Source organism: Anopheles cruzii, chromosome 2, assembly GCF_943734635.1.
Source record: "Anopheles cruzii chromosome 2, idAnoCruzAS_RS32_06, whole genome shotgun sequence".
Taxonomy (NCBI): Eukaryota; Metazoa; Arthropoda; class Insecta; order Diptera; family Culicidae; genus Anopheles; species Anopheles cruzii.
In genome coordinates this window covers 45,609,664-45,627,823 of record NC_069144.1, presented here as the reverse complement: position 1 = coordinate 45,627,823, position 18,160 = coordinate 45,609,664, and the positions used below count along the sequence as shown (strand labels likewise).

Sequence of the window (18,160 nt, the reverse complement as noted above, 5' to 3'; positions counted from 1 at the left end):
GGGGCCGTCTTTAAATTGGAAGCCACACACACGCGGTCCCAGAGATCGATATGTTTTATTTTCGCGCAGCCACCAACGGAGCGTAACTTCTAATTGGTAACAAAATCTCCCGGAAAGCTCCCACCTGCGAAACTGGATACGATGCCAAAGTTTGCCGTCGCTTCGCCGTACCGGACGGCCACGCAGCATCCACAAAGCCGCCACCACCACCGTTCACGGTTCCGTAATAGGGTGCGTCGGTTCTGTGGAGATATTTTCGAAAATTTCCAATCTAACTAGACCCTCAAACGAACCGAGACACTAACTACACACAGAGCCTACTTCCGTCCTGATGAATGGGAGAAACCCGAAACTTGATTCCACCGGTGGCCCGGTGAGTTTCCCGTAATCCCCCGGCAAGGGTTGTTTCGGTCCGGGGGCCTGTATTTATTTATCCCTCCACATTTTGCGCGCAGACAGGAACAGGATGCCCTTTTACCCGTGACTTCCCCGGGCTTTCCCCGGGACTTGGTATTAACGAAGGTAATTTTAATTATTTTTCGAACGATCTCCCGAGCAAGATAATAACCGACCGTCGGCCGGGAAAACGAATAGAAATGCGGAGGAAAAACGTACTTTGGATGCAAATCCTTTTGACGCGCTTAATAGAAAATTAGAATACGATAACCGGAGCAAGTGTGAATATCACATAAACTTTCGCGGGACCGAAAAGATGAACAGTGAAGACCGATGATGGATCAAACGAACTCACAAGCTGTTCAGAACACTAATGGGAAGTGAACTACGTCCAAAGTTCGAACAAAAGCGATACCACAAAAACTCCTGCGAGCGAACAGGTCCTTTTATTGTTTCGCTCGAAAGTAACAGATTTCTTTCAAATCATTTAGCCGATGTGCTGTTTACGTTGCGAACCGTATCATAGATCAGAACTGCCTTTTATGGCCCGGCAGCTTCGGCAGAGAATCGCACACGCGTCCCATAAACGGAAGTCTCGGGGACTGTGTTTTACATACCGAACGCACATCATCATCGCGCAGCATACTCGCCTCGTATAAAACAATCAAAAACGATCCGAGTTTTATTCGGCTCCCAGATTATCACATCGTAATGTGCTTCTTGCGTTTGTTTTTAAGGCCACCCATTTGCGCCGACATCGACGACCGAGAACGACACTCTCAGCATGCCCGAAAGGAGCCACCGGAGGACTTTTGAATGGTGGCGCGCTTTCTCCGCAAAAACAGGCCAGGCAAGCCCGCAGAAGAATCCGCCTCGAGTTACGACCGCTCATAAAGCGTGTGTTGGTTGTTGGGCGCGTACTGGCGCCATCAAGTAATAAAAAGTGGCCAAGAAGCATGAAACAATCTGTTGGAAAGCGTCTCCCGATCACCCGGACAGACAGACCAGACACAAGAAACGTGCAGCGTCGTGACATGGTTCCTCCGCCATTCGTGAGTGTAGTATAAATTTAAATCACCATATTTTACAAATGAGACGCCAAAGCTTTTGCCCTCCGCGCTCGCCGGGGAGCCGGAAATTACTGCAGCGGAAGTAACACACACGGCGAGCGCGTAAGCTTCCGCCACACGAAAAGCTGTTTCGTCCATCTACTGCGTTGCGACAGGGGTTTTGCATAAATGCACTCCAGCACGAGACACGATTATGGTCGCAAGACTCGTCCATAAAATGGCGAGTGAAATAAAAAGCGCCGACGCAGAAGACGTGGGTTCCTCATTTACTAAGACAACTTTTAGGGCAACCCGGTGGACTCGGAGGTCCTCGGAGGTCTGGATAAGTTTATACCGGCCCGCGACTTTGGCCCGCCCGGTGCCCATTCGCGAAACCTCTCCGAAGCATGCCACCGGAGAGCTCCGTTCAAGCATAAACTGTAAGGATTCTGCCGTAAACTCGTCGGACCTCGTCGCCCAACCGGGTTCTTTGCCGGCGTGGTACTATACACCTGGGGCGGGCGCCGACCTGAAGTAACAGTTTTCAAGCTCAAAGTTTGACGAAAACGTGGAGAAAAGTAATGTTGCCGTAGAGATACGACCGAAGGCTAGTGTTTGAGACCAACTGTTCAATAGCTCCGAAATGCAGCTTTGGCTTATTTGCGATCAGGATTTTAGCCCGTTGGTTTGAGCTTAAATTCAAAAGTCCTTCAAGGAACCAGTGGCCACAGATCGCTTTTGTTAGCTGCCTTGTAAATTTTAATTTATTCCAAGAAATCCCTCACAGCGTTTTGTGTCGAATGCGCTTAATAACATAATTTCGGTACAATTTATGCTTTCCGAGCATCGTCAAGATAGAACGCGACGCCCCATAAGTCACCGAGGCCCACGAGGAGCCCTAGGCGGCCAGCCAGCCAGCCAGAGTATTAGCACAACACAGTGTAATGTACAACTTCGATAAAACTAAGTCATTTATCAAACCGTCACGACCGATGGCTTCGGATGGCGTGCCCAGGCGTTTGTGGCGAGATTGGCGCTCATTAGCGCATGTTGGGCCCAATTAATCCACAACCGTGTAGCCATCTTGATACGCGAACCAACCAACCAACGCGGGCCACAGAAACAACACACTAATTGTTGCTGCCGCCATGCGTGCGTGTGTGTGTGTCGTCGAGGAAATGTACGATTTTGTCGCCGATCCGGCGGGGGCCGCCGGAAAACTTTATCCCCGCCGTGCCCCGAGGAAATTTTTGCCGCCAGAAGCAGAATTTGCACCGCCGCCGCCACAAAAAGTACGGGGCACCCTAGGCTTGGCGCAATAGCCGATCGGCAGGAAGTTTCGCAATTATTTCCGGAACCATCCGGCGTGTGGATAGTGATCTCGGGCCGAGGAACCGTAGTGCATTTTCCACACGACATACACGCAACCCGGCCGGCGTTTGGCCGGCGCGGAGTGCACTCTGTTTGCAGTTCAATTACTACTCCGGCAGCGGGCAACCAGTCGGTCCCGTCAGCAACACTCTGGCTGACGACCAGGCCAAGGGCCCGAGTCCGAGCCGGCTGTAGTCACGAACCGGGCGGCGTATGGCGTTGGCGTGATAAAATGTTCACAAAATCAACATCAACAGGATTACGGGAGTCGGGAGGCCTCCCATAAAGTGGCAAGGGGCCCGCCACGACCCGATGTCCCTACACGTGCGCCGCCGTGTACGGGGGCCGCAGTACGTGCGATGGTGTAATTAAAAATAAATTCAATTAGGCCACCGAGTGGGGAGGATGGTTTCCATGGCGGTCCTATCCCTTCGCGAGTGGCACGGCTCTAGTAACGTCGACTTCAAAGGGAAAAAAGACGCACGCAACCGGAATTTCAACAATCCATAGCCACCACACACACACACACGCGCCAGAGGCACGTCTTCGGGAGAGTGGTCGCGAAACTTCTCGAACGGATCACCGAAATTACTGTTCCTCAGGAAGGCTGGGCCAACATCTGAACCGGCTGCTCAACCGGCAGGTGAACTAAACTGTCACTGGCAGGCGGCGTCACATTCGGTAATGATTTATGCAACGCTGCGCTGCAGTTTAACGACTATCGTGTCTACCCCATCGCGCGGTGCGCGATTACAAAACTTTATCCGCTCCCACACGGGGAGGAAAACAAAAATGCTGTGTAAATAATGGATGACACACAGAGGACACTATTCCGACACTCGCTGGCCGCCGGTGAGTGGGGCTCAAAAACTGTCAGCCAAACGCTTTCCAAGTCAGATTTTCTCAATCACTAGCGCAAGCGGTGTGCTGGGCCGCAAATCTTTGTGCCCCGAAATGTCCTAATGAAAAATTCACGTCCGAGGGAAAAGTTTGTTTTCAAGAAAATTGCATTCCGTCGGGAGCCCGCCTGGATTCGCCGGTGAAAGTTATGACGGAATGAGGTTGGGTTGCGTCTTAGTTTTTTGGTTTCTTCATGCAAACGAAAGGACTGCAGAAGACGGAGCTCCTAGACGCCCGTCGCGTGGGGTCCTTATGCTAAATTTACGTGACACGAGAACTGCGGCTCCAGATTTCAATTGGACGTGTATCTCGCGGTGGCTCCAGGGGCCAACCATGTCGACCGCCGTCTCGGAGCGGAACCCCCGATCGCAACCGGGCGACGGGTTGGAAAACCATGGAAAACCCATTTGGCTCGGTCCGGCCCGAATAATTCATCGGGCAATATATAATTATGGTTGAATAAAATTGTTAATGAGTCTTTTCGTAGATTTTTAATCGCCTTCGAAGAAACCGTTCTCGCCGTCTCGTGGACCCGTCCTAGGAAAACTTGCGTTTCCAAAGAACAGCAAAAAATTTCCACCAACGTCGTGCCTTTCTGCCAGACGCTCCAGCCAGTCCAGTCTTTTCCCGGTTAAGGGATGCGTTTCCCGTGCAAAACAGGACTCAGTTACTGTGCACTTCTTCGGAACGGCAACGACGACGACGACGACGAAGACGGCGAGCTGTAACAAAGTTTCCGACCAACAGACGGCACTTAAAAGCTGTGGGAGAGATGCTTTTTCCTCCTCCAATCGGGTGGAAAGACACAGATAGTCAACGTCGCCGTCGCGGCCGCCACCACCACCGCCGACGACGGACGGAAACGTGTCAAAGACGTGAACGAAACGGATTTAAAGTGTTGGAAGACCACTTCTTTCGTTCGGACGGAGAAAGACGGTTGCTTGGGGGCGCGCCCGCCACGATTCGCGCCCAGAATATCAAAACCGTAGATGAATAATGAGTTGATTCAGTGCGAATAGTTGAAAATTAACAGATTTGATTATGATGGCGGGCGCACGGGCACGATCTGCCCGCCCGCCCGCGTAGGGTTTCGCAGTACGTGGCGAAGGAAATGTAATTTCCACTACCGCCGGAGTCGATGCTGCTTGTTTTCCGTGGACACGGCTACGTAGCCCGGGCGAACGTCTTCCAAATTCAGACGGGCCGTTGCAAAAAAAAGTTTCATTTTATTTAATACAAAAAAAGTTCTTCTACGGGATATCGTCTGGTAAATTTTGCATTATTTCGTCCCGGTGTCCCTTCCGAATGGAGCCAATGTTGCGTCGATGTTTACTGCCACTATGCTCGCCATAAAAACACCAAGTTCTGTCGCTAAATGTAGCAACTTAGCGTCTGGGTCACGCACGCAGCTCACGCCTTCTCAAATCACGCGGTGAAAGAAAACCGGGAACGGGACCGTGACGCGCTACGGAAAACCTTTTTTCAATTTATGAATTCTTAATTTTATCGCGGCATCGCGGCATCGGTTTTTGCGATTCTAGTAGTGTGCGCACCCGCCGCCAGGAAGCAACCGAAATCACTGCATTCCGGGCGAAATTGATAAAGAAAGCGAGACCAAGCGGTGCGCAAATGGGGCCGGGAAAAGTTTTCCCTGGACAGCGTTTCCGCTCCATTGCATAGAAAATGTTGGAGGTTCGAGGAAAACGGAACGTGGACTTGGAAAGCATTGCAGCAGCAGCAGTACGCCTTGTAGTTGTGTGTCGCCATCCTTTGATCTTTGGTCGACTTTTTATGGCACATCGGGGCGAAGAGCCACAACGAAAAAAAAAAAAGGCGTGGCGCAAGTATGGTAAATCTAATTTACATTAAGATGTGCCACTGTGCGGCGCATTGGAGTGGAATCAAGGAGCTGCTATCGATTTTGAATTTCCGTTTTTTTGTCCCTGGCATTCATTTGCAGCATTCTGCGTTCTCTGCAGGTGGCCAGAAAATGATAATAATGCGCAGGACAGGGCGCAGAGAAATTACAGTTCTCTTCGCGTCACGGGGCTCGGTCGGTCTAGAGATGCTCTATTTAAATAGCAAGACCCACATTTGGGTACCGACACGAAATGGAACGCCTGGGACGCGCGTGTAAACGTTGGAACATTTAAAGGCGACAACTTCTGTCGCTTTGCGCTTTGAGAATAGAATTCAAAGTACCTTCCCAACCCCTGATTTCTCTTGGCCCGATACTTACATTGCGCCAACGTAGAGCGCATCTCGCTCCTCGTCAAGGTAGAACGTTCGGTAGTAGAACTTGCCGCACTGGAACTCTCGTACGTGATCTGCAATAAATAGAAACCGAAAATTATATAAATCGGTGCCGAACGACGGTCGAACTTGTATGCAACTTCCATACATTAAAGTGACTCTCGCAAGAAGAATGGGGAAAAAACAGGAGACTTGGATCGCCCTACGAGTCTCTTTCGGGCTGTCTTTATTTTCTAGGGTCATTAATTATTGAATGAATTGATTAACGGCACAACACTGATATCTTACTGGAGAGTTCGAAGGTGATAAACTCGACGGGAGTCGCACTCGGGCGCGTAGAATGCGAGACATCGTTTATCCATTAGTGTCCATCGCACTCTCACTCCCGCCAGATCGAATCCGCACATGCTTCGCCCTTCCTGCTGTGCCCTTTGTTGTTCTTATCCTGGATCCTACTTTCTTATCATTTTCCTGGCCGCGTGGTCCGCTGGCTCATTTGGTATGCATTAAATTCAATAAAGGAATCCATTAAAGAAAGCGATTCTTCCGCAGCGCTACGAAAAATAGTCCACCCATCCCAGTGCTCGGCGCGTAGTATGATTGAGCAAGAAGTCGCTCAATTGTCAACCTCCAGCACCGGTGCCGGTCCCGTCCTCGTTCCTCGGTTGCACTTAACGCCCCGGGCAAGGGTGTCCATTCCCTCGCAGAAGGACGAAATAATCCTTCCCATTCCGTCGGCGAATGAGACATAAAGAAATCACATTACGCTATTGACGCAATCCTCCTCCGCCATCGGATCCAACTGTCTTATCTCCCGGGAGGGATAAGGGTTAGGGCGTCATCTAATGACCCCAAAAACAGATCTTGCCACCCACCACCGGGACTGTGCAGCACCGACCGGACCCCGCTGCAGACCGGACAGGACATAAAAGCCATATTCGCCTGGGAACGCCGCAATTGCAGCTATTTTCGACCAGATATTGCCCATTCGGTGGCGATGGAGTGGAGTAGTAGGGTCGGGAAGTCGTTCCCTCACACACACACACACACATAAACGGAAACCCCAACGGTACTAATAACGCAACGCAACAACACCACCAAGCGGATGGACAAAGAGGATGGTCCTCTTTGTTGTTTAAGGACCACCAGCGACTTGTTACAACCGAACAACGGTCAAGCTTCGTGCCGAAGTCGAAGGGTCCGGTCCTGCGTGTGTGCCCTTGCGGTGCTGCGGGTGATTGGGAAGTCGTCATCTGGGAATTGTCTTATATTGGATTTCGATTTCGATGACGCTTCGGGTTTACCCTGCCCGGCAGCCCACTCGGTGGTGAGCAAAGTTTTGCCTCAACGCCTAGGCACGGCAACGGGAAACAGAATCTCGAATCGCCATCCGAGCCCGCCTCTCATGTGTGATTGAACCGGTCGGGGGTGGCCGGTTGGATGGTCTGTGTAACAAGTAAGTTATCCGCAAGTTGGACACCACCCGATACTATCGACGGGACAAGAAGAAAAGGACTCTTCGAGGCAAAAAAAAACTCCAGGCACATCGACCATATGTAGCGTTCGCAATAGAGAAGAGATACCTCGTCTAGACTGTGATTAAAGTGTGGTTACGATATCCGGTTCCGGATAGCTGGCTACGGTAAGACCGTTGGAACTGTCCGGATTGCGTCCGGAGATTCGCTCGCCCTATCCGATTATGGAAATTGAAGGAGTCAGAGAGCAGCAAGAGGGATGCCTTGCAACGCTGCACAAGTTGCACCGCAGCAGTGAGGAATGTGGACTGCCCGGAAGGCAAATCTCAGACCCCGGAACCAGCTGTAATCTCACCTCACATTGATCTTCTTCTTCTTAATTGGCTCTACAACCGCTGCGCGGTCTTGGCCTGCACCAGAGACAATGTTAATCTCTGGTGCTCTCTCTAACATTTCATTTTTACGGGCGGGATTGTTAGCCCCGCGCCAACCCCCCTGTCACACCGGTATCGGGAATCGAAACCATGGCCGGTTGAGTGACAACCGATCCCGGGATTCAAACCGATCCCGGGATTGACAACCGATCCCTCACATTGATCATCGGGACTTTAAAGTGGCGTCGGCTCCAGGTAGCGATCACTCGGAACCGTATTCACTTTGTAATCCGTCTTTAAAAATCGATTTTCCATTTTGTGCGACGAAGGACGTTTTCTCAGGAAGCTGATGACTAAACCGCCGACCTTTATTTACGCATCCATTCGATTCATTATTAAATATTCACTCCACTTTGCGGTCGGTGCGGTGTTTCTTAGAAGACGAAGGTGTTCCCCTCGGTGGCAGGAGCCAAGACGCCGTCGCCGCCGCCGCCGCCACTTGCTTAACGGCTTTGAGAAGTGTAATTTGAGTTTAAGGTCTTTTATCTTGTGGCCACTGCCTTCACCGTAAGCTGATTCGATGTGCCCCACCCGCCGACTCTTTCCGATTCCGAAGAGTCCACACTTTTTGCCTTCACTCAATTCAGCAACTTTGCTCGCAGCGCGGAAACTCGAGAGCGGTTCATGAAGCCGCCGACCGCCTGATAAATGACCGACCATTTATTAACGTGGCATCGGCGAGCACTACTTCAAACTTTGAGCCATCTTCTGATGCCATTTTGCCGATGCGGTTTTTTTTCTCTCTGGCCGTTGTCAACTCCGGTGAAGCGCGTTTCCCAAGATAAACCCTCGGCTCGGCATGGTGGTTGCTGACGATTTGAGACGCGATCAAAAGTTTCTGTTTCGGTGGGGGAAGAGCACATCTCGAACACTGCTCGACTTGGCAAACGGTCCGGTTGTCCAGAGAAGTATGACCGGACACCACAAATGACCAGGACTTTATCATATCTTCGCTGCAACAACCCCAGGGACGCCGGGCGGAGGACGACACTGTCAATTCGTAGTGCAACAAAACGGCGGAAGACAGTTTGCCTGTGTTTGTTTTTGCCCTTTTTGCCTCATCTCAGTGACAACCGTTTAGTTGTTGTGTCATTTAAATTGTTTGGCACCAGTTTGGCCTCATTTAGGGGATTTGTGTTTGTTTTGCAAACGATGGCTTCTGGAGCACAGTCCAGAGAGCACCTCAATTGTTTCCAGCATAAGATAACTTTCATGAAAGTACAAATTATGGGCCAGCAGTAGCTCCCATCTTAAGAAGGCTCTATGGTTTTATGAAACAGTATCGTAAAATATAAAAATATGATAAATTGAAAAGTATTATTTCAAGTAAATGCCAAATTAGTTAAAAAACAATTAATAAAAGTGCAAAACGCCTCGTTGATATCGGAACTAAATTCACCGAGTAAAGTAAAGCGTTAGTCACAAGCAAACTGCATCGACCATCACAGGCGTCTAGTAGCGTCTGTTTCTTTTCTATTTATGGGAAAACAATTTTCTGCTGCCAATAACGGTGATCTGCGCAAAACAGCGCCCCAGCATCGCGTCCCAATCCATTAGGCGGAGCACATAACCAACACTCAAGCCAAGTCCCAACAACTATCGACGATTCTTGGCAGTTCCTCTTCCTGTCTTGGCGCGCCCGACAAGGCGATATCATTGACTTTCGCCGGATGCTCCACTACTTTTTGCCGTTCAGCTAGGCTGTGGGCGCCTCGTCTCAAACTTCCGGTTTGCTGGAGTGTGTTATATTGTTGCGAAAACTGACGGTTGGCGCGTATCACACACACACACTCACACCGCTGCCACTCGCAGCTTTACAAAGCAAACAACCCACCATCGTTCGGTGGTGGGCGACACGTGGAGCTCCCTGGTGCCGGTCCTGGTCGGTCGCCGAGCGAAAGTTGTTGGCTCCCAATTTTCCGAAACCCACCGAAATGGAACGGAAACACGACCGGGAGGGGCGGCCGGTGGCGCATTTCCGATGGGCAGCACTTTCATCGTGAGATGAAATAGTCAATATACGACCGACGTGCCCGGAGAGCATAAACAGGTAGTTGCTCAAAATTGACGTGCTCGAACCGCCACAAAGTTACTGCTGACGGTGAACGAGAACGAGCCGATACGGAAAGCTCTTCTTTTCTCGAGTCTCCACTTCCGCCTCACCTGAGCAGCCGGAAACGGCCGGGCAGGAAGTACACGGGTGGCCCAAAAATTTCCCTCCAGCAGCATGCAACAGCAAAAAAAAGGAGACGAACCGAAGCCAATGAGATGAAGTTTTCTTCACGTGCGTGCGTGAAGGAGGCCCCGCACCAGGACGAGGCCGTGGCGTCACGTCCCAAAAACAGAAACCAAAGCTGCTGCTGCTGCTGGGCCGTGTGCCCAGAGCCCGAAAGGAGCTGCTGGGTTCGGAGAAAATTATCAAAGGATTTTGCTTTTAAGTTTTGGCCGCTCCGGAGCTTTCACGACGTGCGTGTCTTACACGTTTTGGCAGCAATAGAACGAAGGAAGAAAAAACGAAAAGCACAACCGACAGATCCTCTCAGATCTTGTTCGGTTTCCACGCACCGCCGGGCAGCTGATGGAATTTTTGTGGGCGGCGAATATTGGGACTGAAAATTTATGGATGTGTGCATGAAGAGCCCACCAACATATTTCCCGAGTGTAAAGACGGGCTAAGAAGGCCGACTGTTACAACAAACTCCGAGCCGGAAGAGCCGTAAGTTTCCTTTGGCAGTCCCAACACACGCGGACAGCCATCAGCAACTTGGCAACAAATTTCGATTTTCACTTTTCACGAGCATCGTTTCCTTGGTGGCCCCCTATCAGCGATGGGTTTGGGCTGGGCCCAACGCGCCCACACTCATTATTCCGGGCAGGTATCACTCTGTTGCTGACGCGTGTGCGAATCTCGTCTACGACTGAAGATGCTCCCTGTCTCTGACGAGTGATAATCCCAGAACGATGCTCCACGCCAGCATCGAAGACAAGGCTGCGATTCTAGGAAAGTTTTGAAACAATTGCCTTCATCGGCATTGACATTCATCTTTGGGGCTTTCGGCTGCCCATAGTCATTAAATATTCAAACAAATTGGAAGCTCCCACGTCTTCCCGTGAGGATTTTTCTCGCGAAATGGAATGGTTGTTTTTTCCTCAACAAACAGCGAATCTGTTCCTTAATAAACGATTAACGTCGCTACTGGCCGGGCAAATAACGAGAATAAATTCCGGGTTAAGCCCTCGGCCCCGGCTTTTAAGTGGAAACGGATGTGCCTGTCATTACTGTGTCGGCAAATGAAATGGGAACTAAAAACAACCAGCTTGACCTCAAGGAAAGGGCGCTACGATCGGCGGTGGCGGTGAGCCGCACCGCAGGTCTCACGGATTAAGTAATGATTAATGACGCGCGCGGGGATTGCTTTTCACGAAAAAGAGGGCCAAACGCGTCGGCAGCCCGGGCCAGCCACAAACCGATTACGTACACACACGCGCGCACAGCTGTGTGCCAAATGCGCATTTGTATGCAAATTACTTGCATCCGTCCGCTGGCAGGCAAAACGTGGCAATGTTAATCAATTATATCGATAATTTTCATTTGATTAATTACTTCCCACCGGACGGTGGCGGTTGTGGGCCGCACAGAGAAAACCACAGCGCCACCGTGCTGTGGCCGTCTCTTTTCTTCCTTCGGAAAAACGGGCGGGACGGGGCAGCAATTGCGCCGGAAAATTGACAGAGACGATAACTCGCACTCGGAAACAATGCCCGCGGCAGACGCGCCCGCGCGCCGTTCATTAAAACCACTCAATATCAATTGTTACCTTGTTAATCATACTTGGAACACTAATGAAAATGAAATGTTCCAACACAACCGGCTGCCGCGCACACTGTTGGCCGACCGGGCAGGACTTAACATCCGACCGATCGGAGTACGAATCGGTGTTTGTGTTTGAGAGCTTACAGCCGCGATAAATCTAGCGGCCGCATCGAAAAGACCCAGGGAGAGAGAGAGAGAGAGAGAGACTGGCACACGCACAGTGAAGATAATCTGCTTTTCCGAACGAACACAACTGTCAGCGAACGAACACAATCAGCATTCGTTTTGGGGCTTCCGGAAAAATGGAAAATAAATGTTAAACAATACAGATCCGCGATCCTGCGCGGATCCGGTGACACGGAGGCATACGGGGGCGTCCACAGACACACGCAACGCAAATTACCGCACATTTAGTGAGCGCACTTTTTTGTCTGTTCACTTTCTTTCGTCAAATAAATTCAATTTTCCGCCACACCGAGTCACCGGAGTGAATTGTTTCACTCACGCCCGAAATTTGGTGTAATGTGGATGTGATAGGACCGCATCGCTTCCTGTCGGAGAAAACAAAGGACACCGAGAGTGCGAAAAATAGACCCCCAGCTAACCGGGGTCGTGTCCCCCGGATGCAGTGGACGATTGCACACAGTTTTCCAGTTGATTTGGTTCCGGTCGCGCGCGCCGGAAACCATCGGTAATCCGTTTTAATTGCTGCCATCGAGATGACGCGCAGCCAAGTGGTTTGCGGCAGCGAGTGGTGGTAGCATCATATTTCCGGCGCCATTTCGGGGCCCTCTAATTGAATGCACTCCAAGGGGGGGTATTCACCGGAGCCGGTGGAAGGATTATAAAATGCAATATGCATTCCGGGACGGCCGACACTGGGGCCGGGTTAAGGTATTAATGGAATGCACACTGTCTTCCGAAAGCCGTCGCTATGCTAATTTATCGAAAGTGCTATTCGCACTTAGCAGCCGAAGCTGCAGCAGCAGATTGAAAGGTACATGGGCCAACGTTAATTGCAGGGTTGAAGAGAGCAAGTATCGTGCCAAACTGGGAAGCATCACAGGAACTACACATTTGTCAACCATCATGATGCAACAAACAAAAATATCAGTGTGCTCCATTTTACCTTCCCTTTGACCCATTTTTTTAGGTTTATACACGTTCCCGTGCCCCACGAGCCAGCTCGGCTCATAAATTCAGTGATAGCCAAACAGGGCCCAATGTCATGCTGGAGAGTCCCGTCGACGGAGACATTATGGTCAACGTTTCGAGAAAACTTTAGCCCGGGCCCGAGGAATCCGAAAAGATTGGCAATTGTCTTAGGAAAGTTTTCCGCTAACGATTGTGTACCGTGAAACGGCACGTTGACACGAATGCTGCTGCCGGATGGTGATATGATGTTGACCCGAGATCCTTTCACCGGTTGCCCGGTTGTGCCGCTTCCTGTCACTAATTCCGGCAACTTACGTAATCTACTTCCCGGACCGGCCAAGCTTTTCCACGAAACTCCAAATGACGAACTCGTGTACCGTTGGAAAATAAAAGGAAAAACTTTCATATGGCACTTTCTGGCGCACAGGCATCAACATGCTCTTTCGGTGCGAGGAAAGGCCAACCAAACGGACAAAAAACAGAACGGACAAGTGGCGTGAACATTCACCATTCCATTTATCTGACATGTTAAACGAAGTGACAGTCCGCATTCAACTTGCCTCTTCGGTCGCCGCATAAGCATAAACGCATGGGTTTTCGCACCGAACTTTTTCGGTGGCGACAGTTTAACTCAAACAGTTGGTTTTGATAAAACAACACACACCGAGCCGAAGCCTGGGACTTTGGATTTGCGTTAGACCGTTCGGAGAAGTGGCCACTCCTTAACAACAAGGACCATTGGTGAGCGCGCAAAACTATCGCTAGGAGTTCGCCACCAACCAACCGAACCAAGACCACTGTTCCCCGAACCCACAAAACCATGTCACTCAAAAGCAACATTAGCCGGGATCGGTGCTCCACCGAGCACACACAAAAGGGGACGTGTCCACACATACGCGTGTGTGGGCAAGAAAATAAAACTTTCCTAATTCTCAAATAAATTGAGTGACATTTTTACTGCTCCCGACTAGCAGCACCGCCTGACCACAGTCGTCGTCGTGTTTATTGTCGGACAACCAAGACCCGGGGACCATCACCGAGCCAAGTCGCTTCGAAGTCACCACTCGATGATGAAGTCAAACACAGTGGGCCACAGGAGTTAATGCCTTCGTCAGAGAGCCCTCCACCGAGCGCCGTTTTCCACGCCTCACGATCCTACAGACCGACGGCCGACGGCGTCAGTCAGTCAGCCACCCTCCGGCGGTGTTAAAACTTTGTCAGGATGAAGCAAGCTTTTCATTTTTCATCAAATAAATAATGGGAGTGAATTTATTTAGTAGGATTTTCCTGACACCTTGATAACGTTTGGCAAACGATGCCTACAACTTTGGTCCATTAGAAGGAAGCGGGGAAAAAACACACGCGCACCGAAGGTTTCGCTCCCCGATGACCGATGCCGGCCAAACCTCAAACCATCCGAACAGCGGCGGGTCAGCGGGATCCCGGTCGGGTCCGGAGACTAATTCATCAAAGTCGGGAGAGCTCAAGGCTCGAGGATTAATGGAGCCCCGCTTTCGAGTCGTGCGGAGTGTGCCTGGAAGGGAAAACTGGACTTTGAGGATGCTTCTCCAGCGGGTTGACCACCGATCGGTTCCACTCCATTAACGGTAACGGCTTATATTATTACTTTCGTAATTAAAAGATGAAATTTGGTGGTAGCCGGCGCATTTGTTGAACGGGTTGTAAATTCCGCTAAAAAATGTATCTATTAGGGAAATGGCGATAGAAATGATTGCCAATAACTTTTAATGTAATTTCAGAAGCGGCACCGAAGGAGCGTGTTTTATTAAAACAACGCGCTTTGTTCCGCAGCATTAGGAAATTACGCTGGCTGCACGTGTCGCTCCTGCAAATCCAATAGCCATTAGAGTCACCCTAGCGTAGGTCCCTGCGGGGTTCATACATTTTTGATTACACCAACATTTGGGCACTAATATCGACGCACGTTTATTATGATTTACATCGCCCTCAAATTGGTGCCTTAGCGTCCCGAGGGTTCGGTCGTATTTTCTCGGTGGCGAAAATTGTTACAACACCTGAGGGCGCCCGGAATTATGGGGAGTGTAAAAAACCTTTCAACATTTCCGTGTCCTGATTGAATTATGGCAGGGTCATGTTTGTTCATCAACCGACCGGTGCCGCAATCGAAATCGTTGGCGTCTGATAGTTAAATGAGCAAATCCGAGGAATGATTTAAATAATCAGCAGGTTAAATAATTAATTAGTAGCACAGGCATCAGCACGCGTAGTCGACCGGGCCACAAACGTCTATTTAGTCAATTTATTTAGCTTCTACAGCAAACAATCCATTTCGTAACGTGTGTGCTCATTGGAACACGTTTTTTTCTTCTGGCAAATTTTAGCACAAACCCTACGCAAGCGCTGCAAACACGTGCCCGGCGATGGTGAATGGTTATTCTATTCACGACAGCACACGTCACGGCAGAAGAAAATCAAAACATCTTTACAGCTCAGCCCTTGATTTCCCCGGAGCATCGTTTCGAGTGTCGAGACATCGTTTACGGTGCACGAACCACCGGTGACGTAGGTGTGTGCCATTCCTGCTCGTGCCGTTCCTTCTTTGACCTTCGCAGAGTGAAGGCAAATAAATTTTCTTAAATTTGCGAATTGGACATACCGTGACATGTGCGACTCAAATTAAACGAGCGTTCGAAATGCTACAGGGTGGGCCTTCAAAAGCACACAACAAACCCACAATGCTCCCGGGGGCGGAACAATGGCCCTCGGTGGGATGTGGCTGAACGTAGACAGGCATCACAGACCGACGCAGTGTTTCCCGGGTTTCTGCGTTGGTGATTCCGGAATTTTCCACGACAAAGAGATAAGGCCACGGAAAACATTTCGAGGAAGATCCTGGAAGGTGTCATAATAGGATCGCCAGTTGGTATTTCCGGGGTGATACACTTTCGAAGCGTGAAACAAACAAACAAGAAGTACGTAATTAAACTTTTGAAGTGGATTTCATGGCCTTTAAATAGAAATGCTGAACAAAAAGGTTGAATGTTAATGCCATTGCGCGGTGCAATATGCTACCCGCAGAATTGTCCAACGCCCTTTTCCGGGGCCTTGCCATAGGCAACGGGGAAGTTGATTTGCTTCATGCATCGAAGCAAAGAGCCGCCGACAGGTAAGTAACACGGGAAGCCGGTGATGCGACAAAATCCGCGATTCCAATCACTTTGGCCCAGACTGGAGGGAAGCAATAAAGGTAAATATATGAGCTTCACCTGCGGCCCGTAGTGCCCTGTGGCGTGCGGCTCGAGCGACCCTAAGGCCCGAACCCCCGAAGAAAAGGCGAGCCTCTTTTCACGGGGATCTGGCCACGACTGGCTGGAACACGGCCCACACGGCCCAGTGAATAATTGTGCGAGGGTCTGGTGCGACAGCTCCTCAGGACTCGTCGGGCGTGCGGTCGGAATTGATAGATTGTGGAGAATGATTGCGTTCCGCCACCGAGACACCGGGTGCGAAAGGTCACAATAAACGACACCCCCAGCGCCGGCTGAGCCCACCGCGGCACGGCACGCGTGGATTCCCCGCCCTTCGCGGACCGCGGAACCGGAAGTGAAGTTAAACTCACCCAAATTGACTTTCAACTTTTCGGCTGCTTCCCGTTCGTTCGTTGGTGACTGCCGAACCCCTGCGAAGAAACGCCACCATCGTGTCGTGCCGTGCCGATGTCTTCAAAGTTTGTGCTCGGTGAGCAGAGAAACGGCGCAAAAGGGTATTTTAATTTATTCGAATATCGATTGCCACCGCAGCCGTTGCCGTTGTTGTTTGGTACGGTCCAACAATTGATGACAGTCTTTGGTGACGGTTCTGGGTGAAACCGAGCGACGGCGATGGTAGTTATGGAAAACTACAAATTTTATTTGATTTTTTTTTCAATTATATCAATACCTTATTCGATACGAAATTTATAGAAAGCATCGCCAATTAGTCTTACATACAACTTGAAAGCAAAAATCTTGCCAAAAATTGTTAGCAAATTCAGTCTGCTCTATTTTACGTTGTTGAAGGCGAACCAAATGTCACACAAAGGATACTTTGGCCCTGGGAAAAAAAAGAACGTTCCGTATCCTGGCGAACCCAACCGAGTACGTGCGCGCCACGGAACGCCCATCGACCCCCGGCGGGTTGCGCCGGTATTTATATGAATGATATATTTCCGATTCTCATTATCATTCATTACGGCAGTCGGTTATTAGATTTTTTCATGCTCCCCGTTCGGGGGTTGCCGGGCCCGTGCGGCTCCCTTACGGTGCCCGGTCTTGTTGGGAGAAATTTGCATAAATGTTTAATTTTATGAAAAATTACACAATGTAGGAAAATTTAGCACTGCGCAGAGCAACCGAGCGGGCAACCCTTCTTGTGCGCCCCCCCCCCGACGACGACTTCCTTCAATTTGCTGTTTTTTTTTTGCCCGCTCTCTCCTCGGTAGATTGTTTCATTGACTCCGTGGAAGGTCTTTTGGCGTCCCATACTCCAAAGCGGTTCCCGGTTTTTTGTTTGCGTGATGTTACACGGAGAAGGAAATAATTTAACGTCTAGCATGTGCCAGGCTTTCGCCAGACCGGAACACAATCGTTCATTTCAAAGAAAGACTTCGGGAGTTCAGCAAGCAAGAAATGTATACGCTGAGTGCACCACCACAGCCCACATAAAGTGCACTCGTGACGCGAATTTACACAACAAATCATCACGCTTATTTATGTGGATCATTTGTCGTACGTGCTCCAAACAGCGCTGCATTCCGGGTGGCCTATAAACATCTGGCCCGGCGGATGGAGTTTATGGTATGGAGCATGTACGAGCTACTCAAACCGAGGAACAGTCTTAAACCTAATCCTATCGCATACGCTTTCCACGCAAAGTTATTTGCTTCACCCACAACAAGCCGTTCGAAATGACTCGCGCTACTTGACACTTTTCTTATTTGCTATTTAATCTAACATCTTGTCGAAAACTACTAAACCAAAGGCCAGAACGGAGCACCACGGCACAGCCGGATTGATGAAAGGGCTCTCTGTCACACTCCACACGCGTACGGCAGGGATTCATTCAAGCGTTATAAACCGAACACGGTCACGAGAAGGTGTTGTGGTAGGAGCATTCTCCGGCACAAGGACCACGGATCTTCGCAGCAGCAGTTCCGGCTGCTGTTCCGAGACGAGAGCACACGGGTAGAGCAAGATGATGCCCAAACACCGTCTTCACGTCGGCCCTCTGCTTGATATGACTGATGAGCTGATGAAGAACGAAGACCTCCTTCCACAGCGCTTGCCGAGCCGG

The 18,160-nt window shown here is 50.2% G+C and overlaps 1 protein-coding gene across 1 annotated transcript in view; it reads right to left on the bottom strand.

Annotated features, from left to right (window-relative positions):
* LOC128279148 (semaphorin-2A-like) overlaps positions 1-18,160 on the bottom strand; it is a 158,881-nt gene that overhangs the window by 84,784 nt on the left and 55,937 nt on the right. The window contains exon 2 of the mRNA XM_053017866.1: positions 5,956-6,043. Within this exon, the coding sequence (XP_052873826.1) occupies positions 5,956-6,043 (88 nt within the window). The remainder of the gene's footprint in view (positions 1-5,955; positions 6,044-18,160) is intronic.